Source organism: Callospermophilus lateralis, chromosome 6 (genome assembly GCF_048772815.1).
Source record: "Callospermophilus lateralis isolate mCalLat2 chromosome 6, mCalLat2.hap1, whole genome shotgun sequence".
Lineage (NCBI taxonomy): Eukaryota > Metazoa > Chordata > Mammalia > Rodentia > Sciuridae > Callospermophilus > Callospermophilus lateralis.
In genome coordinates, this window is record NC_135310.1 from 128,955,528 (window position 1) to 128,971,896 (window position 16,369).

Sequence of the window (16,369 nt, forward strand, 5' to 3'; positions counted from 1 at the left end):
ACTGCAAATTATGATATCCACTCTCTGGAAAGCAGTACAGAGTTTTCTCAAAAAAAAAAAAAAAAAAAAAACTAGAAATGGAAACATCATGTGACCTGGTTATCTGACTCCATGATATTTATCCAAAAGAACTAAAATCAGTATAGTATAGCAATACAATTCAAAATAGCTGACTATGGAAACAGCCAGGATGCCCTTCAACAGATGAATGGATAAAAAATGTAATACATTTATATAATGGAGTTTCAGCCATAAAGAAGAATGAATTATGACATTTGCTTAAAACTGGATGGGACTGGAGAACATTATGGTAAGTGAAGTAAGCCAGACTCAGCACGTCAAAAGGTGAATGCATTTTCTTGTATATGGAAGCTAAAGCAAAATTAGGAAATAAAAAAGGTGGGGGTGGGGGGATCCCATGAAAAATTGAAGAGAAGTCAGTGGAATAAAAGAAGAAGAAGATTGAGGGGGACAGAGGAGGGATGAGAAAAGAGATAACAGTGAAATAAAAGTGAGAAAACTATCCTATGTACATATATGAATATACCACAGTGAATTTTACCTTATGTTTATCTGTAATACACTAATTGAAAAAAACTATGAATAATAGAAGACTGATAAAATAGAGGAAAGAGATCAGGGGGACGGAGGAAAAGAGGGACAGAGGAAGTACTGGGGACTGAATTGGAGCAAATTATGTTCCATTCTTGTATAATTATGTCAAAATGAACCCAATATTATGTATATTATGTATAACTGTAATGCACTAATAAAAATTGGATTAAACATTTATCCAACACATGTATTTTCTCAGTAAGGCCCATCCATGTTTAGGAACACTAGACAACACTTCAGCATCACACACAGGGCCGTTTTAATCAGTGAAATCACAACAAAACTCAAACAAACAAACAAACAAACAAAATGTAACACTAACTATAGTACTAACTATACTATGAGAAGGACACTTGCTTACAGTATGAGAGCTGAAACAAGAAGGCAAAGCATCTCTTTCTAACCCCTAGCTGGGAGAGTGCATAATGCAAGGTTCAAACCTTTTGTACTCTGCACATGCCCATGCCCATGCATTATTGGGAAAGTTGACTTGGGGGTTACAAATACCAATTTTGCAGACCTGCTCCATGTTAGAAAAATAAAATGGAGGCCAATAATCTTGAAATTCCTTCAGTTTGGATTATGTAAAAATTGCTTAGTCTACTAAGATTAGGGTTCTTTTATCAACTACAAATTCCTGAGGAATGAAATTAGACAAGGTATGTGAAACTAATGGGGGAGTATGTCTGTGGTCCCCACTCCAGTCTTGATACCGAGCCCTCTCCCCCCTCCCCCCTTCTCCCTTCTCCCCCGCCATGCCCCAGTGAGTTTATATTTTATAGGGTGGGCAGGGGCAGTGAGGTGGAGCTATGACTGAAATCAGACTGGTTTAAGTCCACGCACCATGTTCTTAGAGTATAGAACTGTTCTAGGTGCTAAAATTAAAAACAAACAAACAAAATTTGATTCTCTAAATGAACTTGTGTTGTACTTGGACAAAGGACAGGCCTTTCCCTGATACAAAAAGAAATTCTGAAATTAATAAGAAAGATAATCCAAATCAGAACAGGTAAAAGATATGAAAAGGTGAGCACGGAAAGACAAAACAAACAAATGGAGGAAGATATTCAGGTTGCCATTTCTTATTGGAAATGCATATAAAAACAATGATTAGACAATATATTTAGATTAGCAAATATGAAAACTGTGTTAAGACCCGATGCTTATGAAAAGTCTGAGAATTTCTTTTTATGTTCTTTTGAGAATTATCATTGCAATCTGGCAATACTTATTGGAGTTATGAAAGTGCATGTATTTTGAGCCAAGAATCACTTTGAAAATTTATCTGCTGAAAAGGAGAGATTGATAGGTAAAGACTTATAGAACAGGAAATCTAGTGCATCACTATTTGTAATAAAATATACTTATAATGATCTAAATATCTAGTCTTAGAGAAATGGTTGAGTTCAATATTCAAGTTAAAGACTCAATATAGGAACTAAAACCATATCAGCGCTGTACATTTGTGTGAGGATTTATTTATAAAGTATTTTCATACTCATGGAGCAAAGTGGAGAAAGATACACAGCTGATTCTGAGCATGGGTTACATGAGGAGGAGCTGAGTGGAGGTTTTATGGGGGAAATGCATATGAAAGATTAAAGAACAGTAGAAAGACTTGACAAACAGCTCTAAACACCCCCATGCATACATTATATGGTACTGTTATATGATACACAAAATCATATTTCGTGTATATTTTTCTGCAAAAAGACATTTCAACAAGAAAATCTCTACTGCCTTGTAAGGATACCTATGATGTGTTGATATATATATATATATATATATATATATATATATATATATATATATATATTGTTTAGCACAAGAAATAAACTTTATTATACCATGTATACTGTGAATCTACTTTGTTGAAAAGAAACATGTGAACACTGAAGTCAACAACTAATTCAGCAGGTAAGATAACTAATGCCTGTGTGTGTGTGTGTGTGTGTGTGTGTGTGTACTATCAGACTATAAGTTTGATGAAATATTTATAAAGAAGAATGATGTAATATTCAGTTTACTTTAAGATTATTTTATTCAAAATGTCTATCTGTACCTACCTACCTACCTACCTATCTACCACTATCTATCTTTGTTTAAAGTAAAACTATGCAAAGAGTCCCACTAGACTTTTCTATTGGCTGGAGGGGAGAGAATTAGAAGTGTAATGTACTTATTACTTTTTTAATTAAAAAAACTAAAAAATTAAACAGCTAGTCTACTTTTACTTAACAAGTGAAAAATAAATGTAGAAACATTTTTACATGGTAAAACGTTAAGAATACATTTAATAGTAGTTTTATCTTTTTAATACTCCAGATCTCTGCTACTCTTAACTGGAATCTAGGCACACCTAGAGATAGTAGTTTCTTTTTTTTTCTTTTCTTGTTAAGTATATTTTTTAGTTGAATATGGATGCAATATCTTTATTTATTTATTTTGGTGTGGTGCTGAGGATCAAACCCAGTGCCTCACGTGTGAAGCAGGTGCTCTACCTCTGAGCTACAGCCCCAACCCTAGAGATAGTAGTTTCTTGACCATGCATATACAAACATATGTGAGCGATATGTGTGTGTGTGTGTGTGTGTAAACACAAATGAGAACACACCAAAACATGCTGTTTTTCACTTTTTTATTTAAAAAAATCATTGAACCCTTTGTTACTTATGGAAATAAAAATAAAGGGAAAAATATGAAAGACAGTCACCAATATCTTGACAGGTTTCATCAATCAGTTGAAAATGTTCAGGGGAGGAGAAAGAGTAAATATAATTTTTCTTAGAAAATAGTATTTTAAAATGTCTGATATGTCAAGATCATTGTATTGTCATGAGCAACTAATAAAAAATAAAAATAAAATTAAAAAAAAGGAATATAGTATTTTAGGGGGAAATACTGATAATTAATATTGGCCAAATTATGTTGTTATATCGTGTGTGTGTATGAATATGTAACATCAAATCCCACCATTTATGTACAACTTTAATGGACCAATAAAATATGGAAAAAGAAAACAGTATTTTATTTCAATTGTTACAATAAGGATGCATCACATTTATGATTTAAACTACTGAATTAAAAAACATAGGGTGGTTCATGGGCTAACGTTCATGATGAGCACAGATGTAAGAATCCTCAGAAAATACTAGCAAACTGAATTCAATAGCATGTTGAAGTGATCTTTGGAATTATAAGAATGGTTTAACATATACAAATCAATAAATATGATACTTAACATAAGCAGAATGATCAAAATTAAATAATTACTTCAACGGAGTACACAATGGAGAAAGGATAGTCACTTTGGTGATGGGAAAATTTGATTCCATGTCCACATATTGAAGAATGACCTTATACCCTTATTACACAACTTATACAAAAATCAACTTTAAATGGATTAAAAACTTAAATGTGAGACTGAAACTGTAAAACTACTAGACAAAAAGATAAAATTCCATGACATTAGTCTGGGTGAGATTTCTTGGATATGATCCCCAAAACACAGGAACAAAAGCAAAAATAAACAAAAAGAATTGTATCAAACAAAATCTTCTACACAGCAAAGGAAATAATTCATAGAGTGAAGAGACAACTCATGGGTTGAGAGAAAATATTTGCAAACCTGTATTTAAAATAAGGGGCTAATATCCAAAACATATAAGGAACTCAAAAAAATCAATAGCAAGAAAAAAAATAACTCAATTAGAAAATGGGCACAAGACCTGAATAGACATTTCTTAAAATAAAACATAGAAATGGCCATCAGATATATGAAAAAATGATCAACACCATTAATCATCAGAGAAATGCAAATTGAAGCCACAATGAGATATTACCTCATACTTGCTAGAATGGCTATTATCAAAAAGAGGAAAGATAACAAGTGCTGGTGGGGATTTGGAGAAAAGAAAACTCTTGTATACTGTTGGTATGAATGCAAATTAGTACAGTAATTATGGAAAACAGCATAATGATCCCTGAAAAAAAGTTAAAATAGAACTATCATATGATTCCAAAATCCCCTGTGTATGTTTTCAAAGAAAATGAAATCAATATCTTGAACAGATATCTGAATGCCCATGTTCATTGCAGCACTATTCATAATAGCCAAGATATGGGATCAATTAAGTGCCCATGAAAGATGAGTGAACAAAGAAAATATGGTATGCGTACACAATGAAAAACTACATAGCCTTGAAGAAGATCTTGTCAATTGTGGCAACATGGATGAATCTGGAGGAAATCATGTTCATTGAAATAAGACAGGCAGAGAAAGACAAACATCACATGATCTCACTTATGTGTGGAAACAAAAAGGTTTAAACTCATAGAAGCTGAGAGCAGAATAATGGTTATCAGGGGCTATGAACAGTAAAGGGGACAAGTTGGAGATACTGTGAGAGAGTATAAAGTTTTAGTTAGGGTGAATAAATGAAAAAAATCTAGTGTCCAATAGAGCATCTATAATTAATAACAATGTGTTATATATTTGAAAATTGCTAAAAGAGATTTTAAGTGTCCTCAAAAATGATAAGTATGTGAATTAATGTATATATTAGTTAGCTTGATTTAGCTATTTCACATTAAGTACCTATATAAAAAATCATGCTTTACACCATAAATGTATTCATTTTTATTTGTCAATTAAATTATAGTAACTTAGTATGACTAAAAGAAAACCATTTCTTATCCGCAAGTTTTTTTTTTTTTTTCAGGACACATGGATTTCGTGTTTCCATTTATCATATTACAATTTAATGAACCAATGGCTAAGAGGAGGCCCAAAATGAAGTTGGGTGGCATTTACTGTGAGCCACAGAGAGTAGACTTAGGAGTTTCAAGAATTAAATTTTCCTCTTTTGGTCTGTTGGCCAAGAAAAGCAGGTCTGAGTAAGAGTCTGGGTTTTATAAGTAACCCAGAAATACCTGGGAAACACTCCTGCCGATGGGAGTGAAAAGATTAGCCAACTTCTGTGGAAGGTTCAAAGAGGGAGCAGGGGAAGATGAGCTGTCAGACAAACATGAGGTCTTGGAGGATATTGAGACATCACATAACTATTGAACTGGACTTTGAAACATCAGGCCGCTTCCTTCTCCTTAAAATGGCCATTGGTGGGGTTTTGATGATCTGTATAGAACACCCTGACCAAAGGTGACATCTATTGAAACAGTAGCCTGAGGTGCTGAGAGGGCCTGGGCTGGAATGAGAGTTGAAATCAGGCCTCTGGGAGGACTGCTACTGGTGGTGAGCATTTAGGGATGCTGCAGGGAAATTAGAGATATTCAGAGGGAGGATAGGGAAGAGTTTGGGAATCAGGGGATAAGATGCCTGGAGAAGTTGACAGCATTTGTCCCCAAGAGGATGGAAAGGGAGATTGCCACATGGCTCTTTCAGTTTCTGCTCCATTTTTGGTCAAGTCAACAGTTTAGGAACCTCTCCCAAAACAAAACAAGAACCTTAGGGGCTGTTACATCTTTATTTAAGGCTACTGTCTAGGAAAGCCGTAATTGGTTCTCAGGGGCCTCTCTCTTCTCAGCAATTGCCAGCCCTCCCTGGTGATAAAAGCAAGGGCTTCCAAAGGACAAAGTAGTTTGGGAGGTAGAAAAAGGGATGGAAGCTGGAGAAGAGAATGGCTCAGGGGTGGAGGGTCACAAGGGTAATATTTATCCTGAATTATTTCAGTTTGAACTCAAAAAGGGAGGGAGCTGTAAGTAGGTAACTCCACAATTCTGAAGTCTTAGCCAATCTCAGCAGGTCGTCTCCTCTGCACAGTCTTGTCTTTAGAGAGCAGGGATGCTGTTTCAGGTGAGCATCCTATTTTTGAATACATAGATCCTTTAAAAAAGTTAAATGGTTGGTCTTTATAGCCATTTCTCTTTTAAATAGTAACAAATTTCAATTAATTTAGAGTCCAAATATCTCTATTTAAAGAAGCATTTTATGAAATCCCACAGTCTTTTTTCAGAATCCTAATGTTGGTATTTCCTTCATTGGAGTTCAAAAGTTGATGTGTAATCCTTCTGGCTGTACTAGATTACTCCCTTCCCCTTCTTTCTCCTGGAGAGGGAAATTATAGCTATGCATGTTCTCAAACCCCCAGTTGGTGTGCTGTGGTGTAGAAAGAGGCAGGGCCCTCTCACACCAATTTTTTTTTTTTTTCGTGGTGGAAATTTGTCCTTCTTCATAACATGAAAAAAATTGGGTTGTGCTTAAAATGATAAAGTTTTCTTTTAAAGCCATTAACATGTATTTTTGCTATATTATGTAGTAATTACCAAAGAGAACTAAAGAATCAAAAGATTAAAAAAATCAAGCTCAATTAAAGTTTATTTAATGTTTGTTTCTGTTTATAAAAACATGTTCAACAGACATTGAAAAAATACATGAGAATAAGTTTTTTTTTTTAAATTTCCTGAAGATAAATTGAAATGTATAGTTTGGTATATATTTCTTTAAATATGTTTTTCTGGAATATTATTTAAATTTCTCTTCCAGAAATAGTGATAGTTTTAACTGAAGGCTCTTGAAATCTGGGTTGGATGAGGGCTGTGGATTTATCTAGGCTTGTTTACAATTGGAATAGACAGATATTTTGCACTATTCTCATTTCCTTACCAGTTATTGTGATGAAATTCATTTTTTTTGGGGGGGCAGGTTACTAAGATTGAACCCAAATCACATCCCCAGCCCTTTTGATTTTGAGACAGGTTCTTGCTAAATTGCTTAGGGCCTTGCTAAATCACTGAGGCTGGCCTCAAATTTTTGATCCTCCTGTCTCAGCCTCCCAAGTTGCTGGGATTACAGGTGTATGCCACCATTCTACCAATTAAAATTCACCTTGATTTCAAACTTTTCCTGCATGTTTTGAATTTTTCAAGTTCAGCTTCATTCCTTGGCATTTCACAACTCAGTAGCTTCTGCTATTGGTTGACCCCATTCTGTTTTTAAGGAACAAAGGCCTTTCATCCACCCTGCTGTTGCTATGTGTTTCCCGTTTCTTTATAGTCCTCACATCTCACTACCTTCTACTTTGTCCTCCTCTCCACTCCCAACACTTTGAACAATAGGGCTGGAAATATGATGTTCTAAAAATTCAGGATGATACTTGTTTCGTACATGCGAATAATATTCATATGGAGGAACTTTTACACACTTCAAAGAACAATATGGCTATGGAAATGAATACAGCCATATATCCATGTACATTGTTCACAGACTATGAGCGCACGCACACGCACACACACACACACACACATTTGAATTAGAAGTCCAATTTGGAGATAGAAAGTATAAGGATTTGTTTGTTTGAGGATGACTAGCTCTTGTGCAAGTGGATTTTACTACTTTGGCCTCATTTGAAAAATTGCTTCATACCCTAAGTTGTCTATAAGAGTTTGGATGTGAGGTGTCCTCTGAAAGCTTATGTGTGGAATGTAGGAATGTTCAGAGGTGAAATTATTAGATTATGAAGCTTATAACCTAATTTAGTGGATTAATCCGTTTGTAAAGACTACTTTACTGGGTGGTAACTGTAAGCAAGTGGAGTGTGGCTAGAGAAAGAAGGTCACTGGGGCATGCCTTTGAGATTTTTTTTTCTTTATTTTTTTATTTGTTTTAATTAGTTACACACGACAGTACAATGATCTTGACATATCATACATTTGAATCAGATGGGATATAATTTCTCATTTTTCTGAGAGTACAGGTTGCAGAATTACATTGGTCATGCAGTCACGTATATACCCACAGCAACAGGGAAAAAAAAAAAAAGAAGTGAGGTTTTTATTTTGTCCCTGTGCACTCGCGCTCGCTCGCTCCCCCCAGCCCCCCTGGTTTCCTTCAGCTGGGAAACTTTCCTCTGCTACACCCTTCTGCCATGTGTTCTGCCCAGAACAATGGAACTAGCTGATCATTGTTCTGAAATCATGAGCCCCAAATAAACTTTTCACCCTCTAAGTTGTTCTTTTAAGGTATTTTGATCCCAGCCATGACTAACACATTGTCCATAAAATTTATATTTCAAGTTTTTTCTTTACTTTTATTCCTCTAAGCTGTTGTTTTTTTAACAACAAATCATTATTGTTTAACCTTGTTCAGTGGCTTATGAAGGTAAGTGGTGCCTGGAGATATTACAAATTTTTCTCTTTCCATATTGGTTGAAGGGTAAGATATTCAAGACTGTAGTCTTTGTGATATTCTATGGATTGTCACCCTGGATAGATGACTTCAATTTCCTACTCTCTTTACTTTTGCATTTAGAAGTTAATGAAATGTCTTCTTTTTATTTCCCGACTTGCTATTGTCCTAATTCTGCATTTCTTGAAATAGACTGTCCAGAACGATTGGAATGAGAGTGATTATAAAGGTTTCTTTTGAGCAAAGTCATCAAGTAGATTGGAATAGGCACAGGTCAGCTTTACAAAAAATAATCGTGAAATTTTCATTTGTCCTTACTACCCTTTCTTCTATCCCACCTCTTACAAATTTCATGGAACTAAAGGGCTGTCACAAAAAAAGGAATTTTCTTTATGAACTAGAGCATAAATGAGAGGAAACTCTAGGAAAGCAAAACCTGGCTCACTTTAGAAACAAATTGCCAAAAGTCAGTGTGATCCATGATGACACTGGGGGAGCGGTGGTGGTGAGCTTTTTATTGATGAAAGTGTTCTAGCCTGATTTGTATACTCACTTCTCCTCTGTGAAGGATAATGCATAAATAACCCAAATGGCAGATTGGATGTGGACCAGATAAAATAATCTAGGAGTCAAAGGAAATCCCAGAGGAGTGCTAAATTCATATCACAAGGAAATGCAGATGGGAACAGAGAGTAAGGGAATAGCTTCTAGAGGTAAGAGTTGGAGAATGGTAACAGAATCTGTGGATTTTATGGTCTATAAAGTAAAGAACTTTCTACTTGTTGCATACTGTAGTAGATACAAAATTCTAGTTCCTATCCTAAATAAATTTGTAATCTTTTGGGAAAGAAAAGTGCATACAATAAAATAATGAATGAAGAATTCAAGGGAGCATGCATTTCACACCAAGTATCAGTTGGATGGGGACATCTTTTCTTTCCTTCTTGCTACCTGGGATTTAGCCTCTGATCTAAGTATAGGCTGAGCCATTCCACTCTACTGTTTAAAAGCCTTCAGCTGTACCTTGTTGCCTCTAGGATACAGCTGCTGGTGCTGGCCCTCCTCTCTTGTTATTCACCTGCATCCTAATGCTCCCTCAGAGACAAGTTTAATTAATATTGGATACTTAACCCTCCCACACCTCTTTTCCTCTTCACTTTCTGCTTTTTTTTGGCCTCAGTGTCTACTCATGGTTTTCTTTTTACCTGGAATGCTCTCATCTCCATTATTTCCATTTTCCAGAGTAATGGAGAGTTAGTCTAGCTTCACTTCCTTCCGGAAGATTTCTTTCAGGTTGAATTCCCTAACTTTCTTTCAGTGTATTGCCATTATCTGATGAAGTTACATAAGATTATAAACTTCTTAAGGTCATGGACTCAATTTATTTGACCTGGTATCCTTGGAAACTAGTGTAATATCTTCTACAGACCAGATACTTAGTACTTGATTACTGAAGAAATAAAGGGCTCCATTAGTGAAGGAGGCTTCTTGGGGAGATGAAATTTAAGCTGGTCTTTGAGAATTTAAAAGTGAGCAGGGGAGTGGAAAATGGGATTCCTTGCCTTAAAATAACATGCAGTGAGAAGTCTCCCAATGCCTTTGGCCCTGAGTCATTCATTTTTCCACCTCTTAGGTAATTGCCATTCTATGCTGTTTGCATTAAAGAACTTACATTTTATATGATGATAAATATAATATGTTTATGAATCTCATAATACAGAAATCAACACTTAAATTTCATATATGTGAACATATATGATTAGCTCTATTTTTTCCTATATTATTCTCCTATGCTCTGAATTATACAACATATTCACATTGTCTTTGGTAAAAAGCACACATCATCTTGGATAGTATCCAAAAGTCTGCTCTAATGGTACACAGATTAATTTTTAATATCTTAAAAAATGCCATGCTCAATTATGCCTCCTGACTTTCATATATACTCTCCTGCTAGGGGTACCTTGCCCAGTTCCCTTCCTTTTGCCTGGTCCTCTCTTACCTGGCTTCAAAACAGCCTATAAGTTGCATTCTTCAGGAAGCCTTCCCTGACCTTGATTTCCATACCCTTTGCCCCACAGCCTTGGTCGGGGTTTGTTTTCTCTCTGCACCCATACTTCCCTCTCATAATTATTTATAACATTTTTACTATTAACTCTTGCACAGTATTGAAAGAATGAAGCTAGTAGTTCAAGAAAGTTATTTTGGTAAGAGAGAGTCATAAACAGAGACTAGATGACTACACAGTAGATCATCAGCCTCACGTAAGAATAGGAAGAGAGGGAGAAATATATATATAAATTTCCCAGGGAATAGTTGATGAAATTTCACTGATTGGAGAAGGAGAAGAAAAAAGGGTGTTGAACTAAAGATGACTCTGAGACAGTGACCACGGGATTCACATAGAACTTTAAAGCCACTCATAAAAATGCTGACTATAGCTGTGGAGGATAAAAGGGTCTGTTGTTTTGGAAAATGTCTACCAGACATTTGGAGGAAATTACACTGGTGCAGATGAAGGAAACCATGACTGATTATACAGATTTGGCTGCTAGAATTCACTGTATAGTAGCAGGTGGAATTAGTAGGTCAAAGGGTTTTGAGAGACTAAAGTTGTGTTAAATTCTCTTGAACCTTGAACATGCACAATTAAGGAAGGCAGAGAAGAAAGAGAGATGGAGAATGAGTAACAACTGAAGAGAGGATAGACAAAGACTTTTTAAAAGTAATTCTCATTTGAAGATTCATTTTCATCCTTTTTGTTTTAGTCCTATGAATCTTACGTTTGCTATAGAAGAAATACAGATGCACAACAATTTCTCCTAGAGATGCACTAAAATTTCTCCAATTACTGCCAAATAGAAACCTGGATGATCCACATGGAAATTGCCTCCTTAGAAAACCAAACTATTGCTGAATTTGTCCTCCTTGGCTTCTACGACATCCCTGAGCTGCATTTCCTTTTCTTTATTGTGTTCACTGTTGTCTACGCCTTCATTGTCATAGGGAATATGCTGATCATTGTGGTAGTGATTGGCTCCCAGAGGTTGCACACGCCCATGTACTTCTTTCTGGCTAATCTGTCCTTCCTGGAGATCCTCTATACATCCACAGTGGTGCCGAAAATGCTGGAGGGCTTCCTGCAGGAGGCAGCCATCTCTGTGACTGGTTGCTTGACCCAGTTCTTCATCTTTGGTTCTCTCGCCACAGCAGAATGCTTCCTACTGGCTGTTATGGCTTATGATCGCTTCTTGGCAATCTGCTGCCCACTTCGCTATCCAATCCTGATGGGGCCTAGATGGTGCATGGGGCTGGTGGTCACAGCCTGGCTGTCTGGCTTCATGGTAGATGGATTGGTTGTGGTCCTGATGGCCCAGCTGAGGTTCTGTGGCTCCAACCGCATCGATCACTTTTACTGTGACTTCATGCCTTTGGTGGTCCTGGCTTGCTCAGATCCCAGAGTAGCCCAGGTGACAACGTTTGTTCTCTCTGTAGTCTTCCTCACTGTTCCATTTGGACTGATTCTGACATCCTATGCTCGCATTGTGATGACTATGCTGAGAATTCCTGTTGGGGCCAGCAGGAGAAAGGCTTTTTCCACATGCTCCTCCCACCTTGCTGTAGTGTCCACCTTCTATGGAACTCTCATGGTCTTGTATATCGGGCCCTCGGCTGTCCACTCCCAGCTCCTCTCCAAGGTTTTTGCCTTGCTCTATACTGTGGTCACTCCCATCTTCAATCCTGTCATCTACACCCTCAGGAACAAGGAGGTTCATCAGGCACTACAAAGGCTTCTTCAAGTTAAAAAAGTGGAAACAGTTGAAGAAAGAGCGTAGTGAAGATTTTATTTTGGACTTTGGACGTCTCCACTGAGAAGTCTCCAGAAGTGACTGGAAAGGAATAACTGTTCTATTCCAACCTTCCCCTTTGGCTCTCCTGTAGTTAAACCAAAATACACTAAAAAAAGAAGATGCAGAGCAGTACTTTTCAAATGTTAGTTTAAAAACTTATTTAAACATTTTTAGTTTTTTATTAAATATGCCATAAATATTACCCTGATTTGATCATTACCCATAGTATATACTATATATGTATTGAATATGAATATATGAATTGAATTATCACATTGTACCCCATAAATATATATAGTTAAAATAAGAAGAAGAAAAATGAAAATAGAGAAGCAAAACAGTAATATCAAAACAAATTTAGAAATATTAACTATATTATTGCTAGATGATATTTCAAAATTTCTTTCTACTTATTTATGTATCATAGAGCTTGAAATCTGGTTTTCCATTGAGCACTATGTCATGAACAACTTCCTATATTAAAAAATATCTACTTCTTTATTCTTTTGGGCTTCATTGTATGGCTAACCATGATTTGCTTAAATAATCTTCTATTGGTAGGAATGTTTTAGTTGTAATTAGTTCTTTTATTATGTGTACATTGTGAACATTCAGGTTTTTCTATAATAAATTTTTTGGACTTAAATTGCTAGATCTAAGGATATGTATATTCAAAAATATTTAAAGATGAATTCATTTTACTTATTTATTTAAAAAATTTTTAATCATAGATTTAAAATATATTCAAAAATAGAGAGAATGGCACAATGAGTCCCAATTTGCTATCTGGCTTCAACATAAACATTTGGCTAATTTTGTTTGAATTCCCTACAGCTCCTTTTTGCTTGTTTATTTTGCTAGAAAATAGCACCACACAAATAAAAGTAGATGTAAAGTAATGCATTCTGTCTTATCAATGGGAAGGAAAGAAACAAATTCCAGATGCTGGGTAAATATGTTGTGCACATATATATTCCACATGTATTTAGTATATTCCTTTCCTGATACAGACATTAAAAAACCATGCCCACCAGGCCATTAGAGTACTTAACAAAATTATCAATATTTCCTTAATATCATCTAATACACAAGACATATTCAAATTTCTCCATTGATCTTTAAATAATTTCTTAAAATTAGCCAGAGGATATATCAGTTTGGATTATCCATTCAATCATTATTTGCTTGAAAATAATTTTTGAACACCTGCTCTGGCAAGTCATTAGATTAAATTGAAAAGAAGGTATTAACTTCTAGATGACCCAGGAAGAAAGTCTAGATTAAGATGTGAACGTGGAAAAGAGAATGCAGTCTGAGAACTTCAGAAATATTCTTCTTAAGGCAAAGTTATATATACCCCTGTATCAAGTTATTCACCAACATAGAATTAATCATTAAGTGTTTCAACTGATCATATAATTCATAATGTACAATAATATGAAATTCAGTGGATGATACAAATTAACAAAACATAGTCTTCTTTTTTGATATAATGTCTATGGTGTATAAAGGAACACAGGCCAAAAACATCATAATGACTAAAAAAATAATGTGTACTGTTTTTATAATGCAAAGATATCATCCACATCACCCATTGTCAGTCTGTATTTGAAAGATCAGTTCATCATAGAGCAATGAACTGTTTTATTGTTTTCACTTAAAACTTAATAAACACAAACATATGTAAGAAATATTCATTTATTCTATTACATAAAAAGAAGTGTTTTCAAATAAGTCCTCTTGCTTTTAGCTGTCTTCCAATTCTTAGCCGTAGAATCAGAAACTAATCAGAAAGTCTCAAACATTGCACAAACACATGGATATATAAAACATTCTGAAAAGAGAGGACTAAAGGGGGAAAACTGCATTGGTCCAGTTTCCTTTCTCTTATTATTGATGATGGTACTGATGACATCAATTATCTTTTTTGATAACAGCAAAGATGACTTTGACTATAGCAAGGTGATGGGGAGGATCTTCAATATTAAACCTCAGAGAGAAATGCTCATGGTTATCAAATGTTGCAGTGATGTGAATGTATAATCAAAAGCTATTTAACGAACAGCCAATTCAATCCAGTATTCTTTTCAGTGGATCATATAATGCTCTAGCACAGCCATGATTTTGACCAACTCTCTTTGTTACTGTGGTAGTGAAATAGGGAGTAATTTTTCTAAAAGTACATGGTTATTGGGATGATCCATAATCCAGAGAACTCTCCATGCCCAGGATCCTTTTCAATGAACTCTTTACATCCTTATTTCTCAGACTATAAATGTAAGGGTTTAGAGTGGGAGTTACCAGGGTATACATGACAGCAGCAACCAGCTCCCCAGAGGAGTGAGAAGTTGATGGGGGCTTCAGGTAGGTGGCAAATACTGTGCTGTAGAAGAGGATGACCATGGAGAGGTGGGAGCTGCATGTAGCCAGAGCTTTCCTTTTCCCCTGTGCTGATGGAACTCTGTCCACAGCATGGAAAATATGGGCATAGGAACTTATAACACAAAAGAGAGTACTGATTCCCAAAACCCCAGCCAGAGCCATTGTCAGGTCCTCATTGAGTTGGGCATCAGAGCAAGAAAGCCATAAGAGAGGGCCAAAATCACAAAAAAATTGAGGAATCTCTTGATTAATATGGAAAGATAGCTGGGATAGCAACAAGATATGGACTAGAGAGACCAAGTGGGCTACTCCCCATGATATACCTACAAGCACCCCATATCTGCAAGGTCTCATTACAAGTGGGTTATGCAGTGGATAGCAAACAGCAGCATAGCGGTCAATGGCCATGATCGCTAAGAGTAGGTTGTCCATGTCAGCAAAAACAGCAAAGAAGTATAATTGGGTCAGACACCCAGAGAAAGAGATGGATCCATTGTGGGTCCACAAATCCTCTAGCATTTTAGGGGCTGTGGTAGTGGTGAAGCAGAGATCCACCAGGGAGAGCTGGCTGAGGAAGAAGTACATGGGAGTGTGGAGGTGAATGTCAGTGCCAATGGCCAACAGAAGGAGTGAGTTCCCAAGGAGGCCCAACAAATAGAGAGGCATAAAGAGACAAAAGAGGAACTGCTGGTTTTCTGGATCACTGGACATCCCTGAGAGGACAAAGTCAGGAGTCTTGCTGCAGTTCATTCTGGTCCTTATTGTGCTTCAAGAAGGATTTGGTGTGAAGAGGATCCACTCCTTGCAGACACAAATGTGCAGTAACCTGGATTCTGTCTTCTGTCAATGTGTCTCTCTTACACCAACTGAGGCTTGTAAACTAAAATATCAATGGGAGGGACAAGAGTTGGAATTTATAAAGGACAGTCACCTGAGGAGGCACAAAGACAATGGATTGAGGGGAACAGAGTTTCCCTAGCATTCTATAAGTGTGCAAGTTCTGTGTAGATTAAACTTTGTAGTATGTGATATTATGACCACTTGTTTGTGATTCTGTTTTTGACCATGATTTCTTTGAAGGCAAAAGCTGCATCTCTGTATTTAGCTTAGTTCTTGGCACATAGTTGCAGCTCAATAAATGTTTCTCTCTACATGGTAACTATTCTGGTTAATGCTTTGGTTGATTGACTAGAATATTACCAGCCTTCCATCTGGTGTACCAGGCCCATTCTTGCCCCATCTAATGTGTTGTTCACAATGCAGACAAAATCATCTTTTCAAAAAAGAAAATATAACTATGTTATTTTGTTTAGGTAGGCAACCACAGAACCATTGCTTTTATGAAAAATGCACAATCTTTATCATGTCTTACAAATCT

General features: G+C 36.1%; 2 protein-coding genes across 2 annotated transcripts; one reads left to right on the top strand and one right to left on the bottom strand.

Moving 5' to 3' along the window:
- The first annotated feature begins 11,637 nt into the window (after nt 1-11,637).
- Or11a1 (olfactory receptor family 11 subfamily A member 1) lies at nt 11,638-12,594 on the top strand. Its single transcript, XM_076859561.1, has one exon. It carries the CDS (start codon nt 11,638-11,640, stop codon nt 12,592-12,594), a length of 957 nt encoding a protein of 318 aa, XP_076715676.1.
- A 2,202-nt stretch (nt 12,595-14,796) lies between these two features.
- Nucleotides 14,797-15,741, bottom strand: LOC143402078 (olfactory receptor 1f45-like). Its single transcript, XM_076859562.1, has one exon. The coding sequence runs from the start codon at nt 15,739-15,741 to the stop codon at nt 14,797-14,799; it is 945 nt and encodes a 314-aa protein (XP_076715677.1).
- Nucleotides 15,742-16,369: the final 628 nt, after the last annotated feature.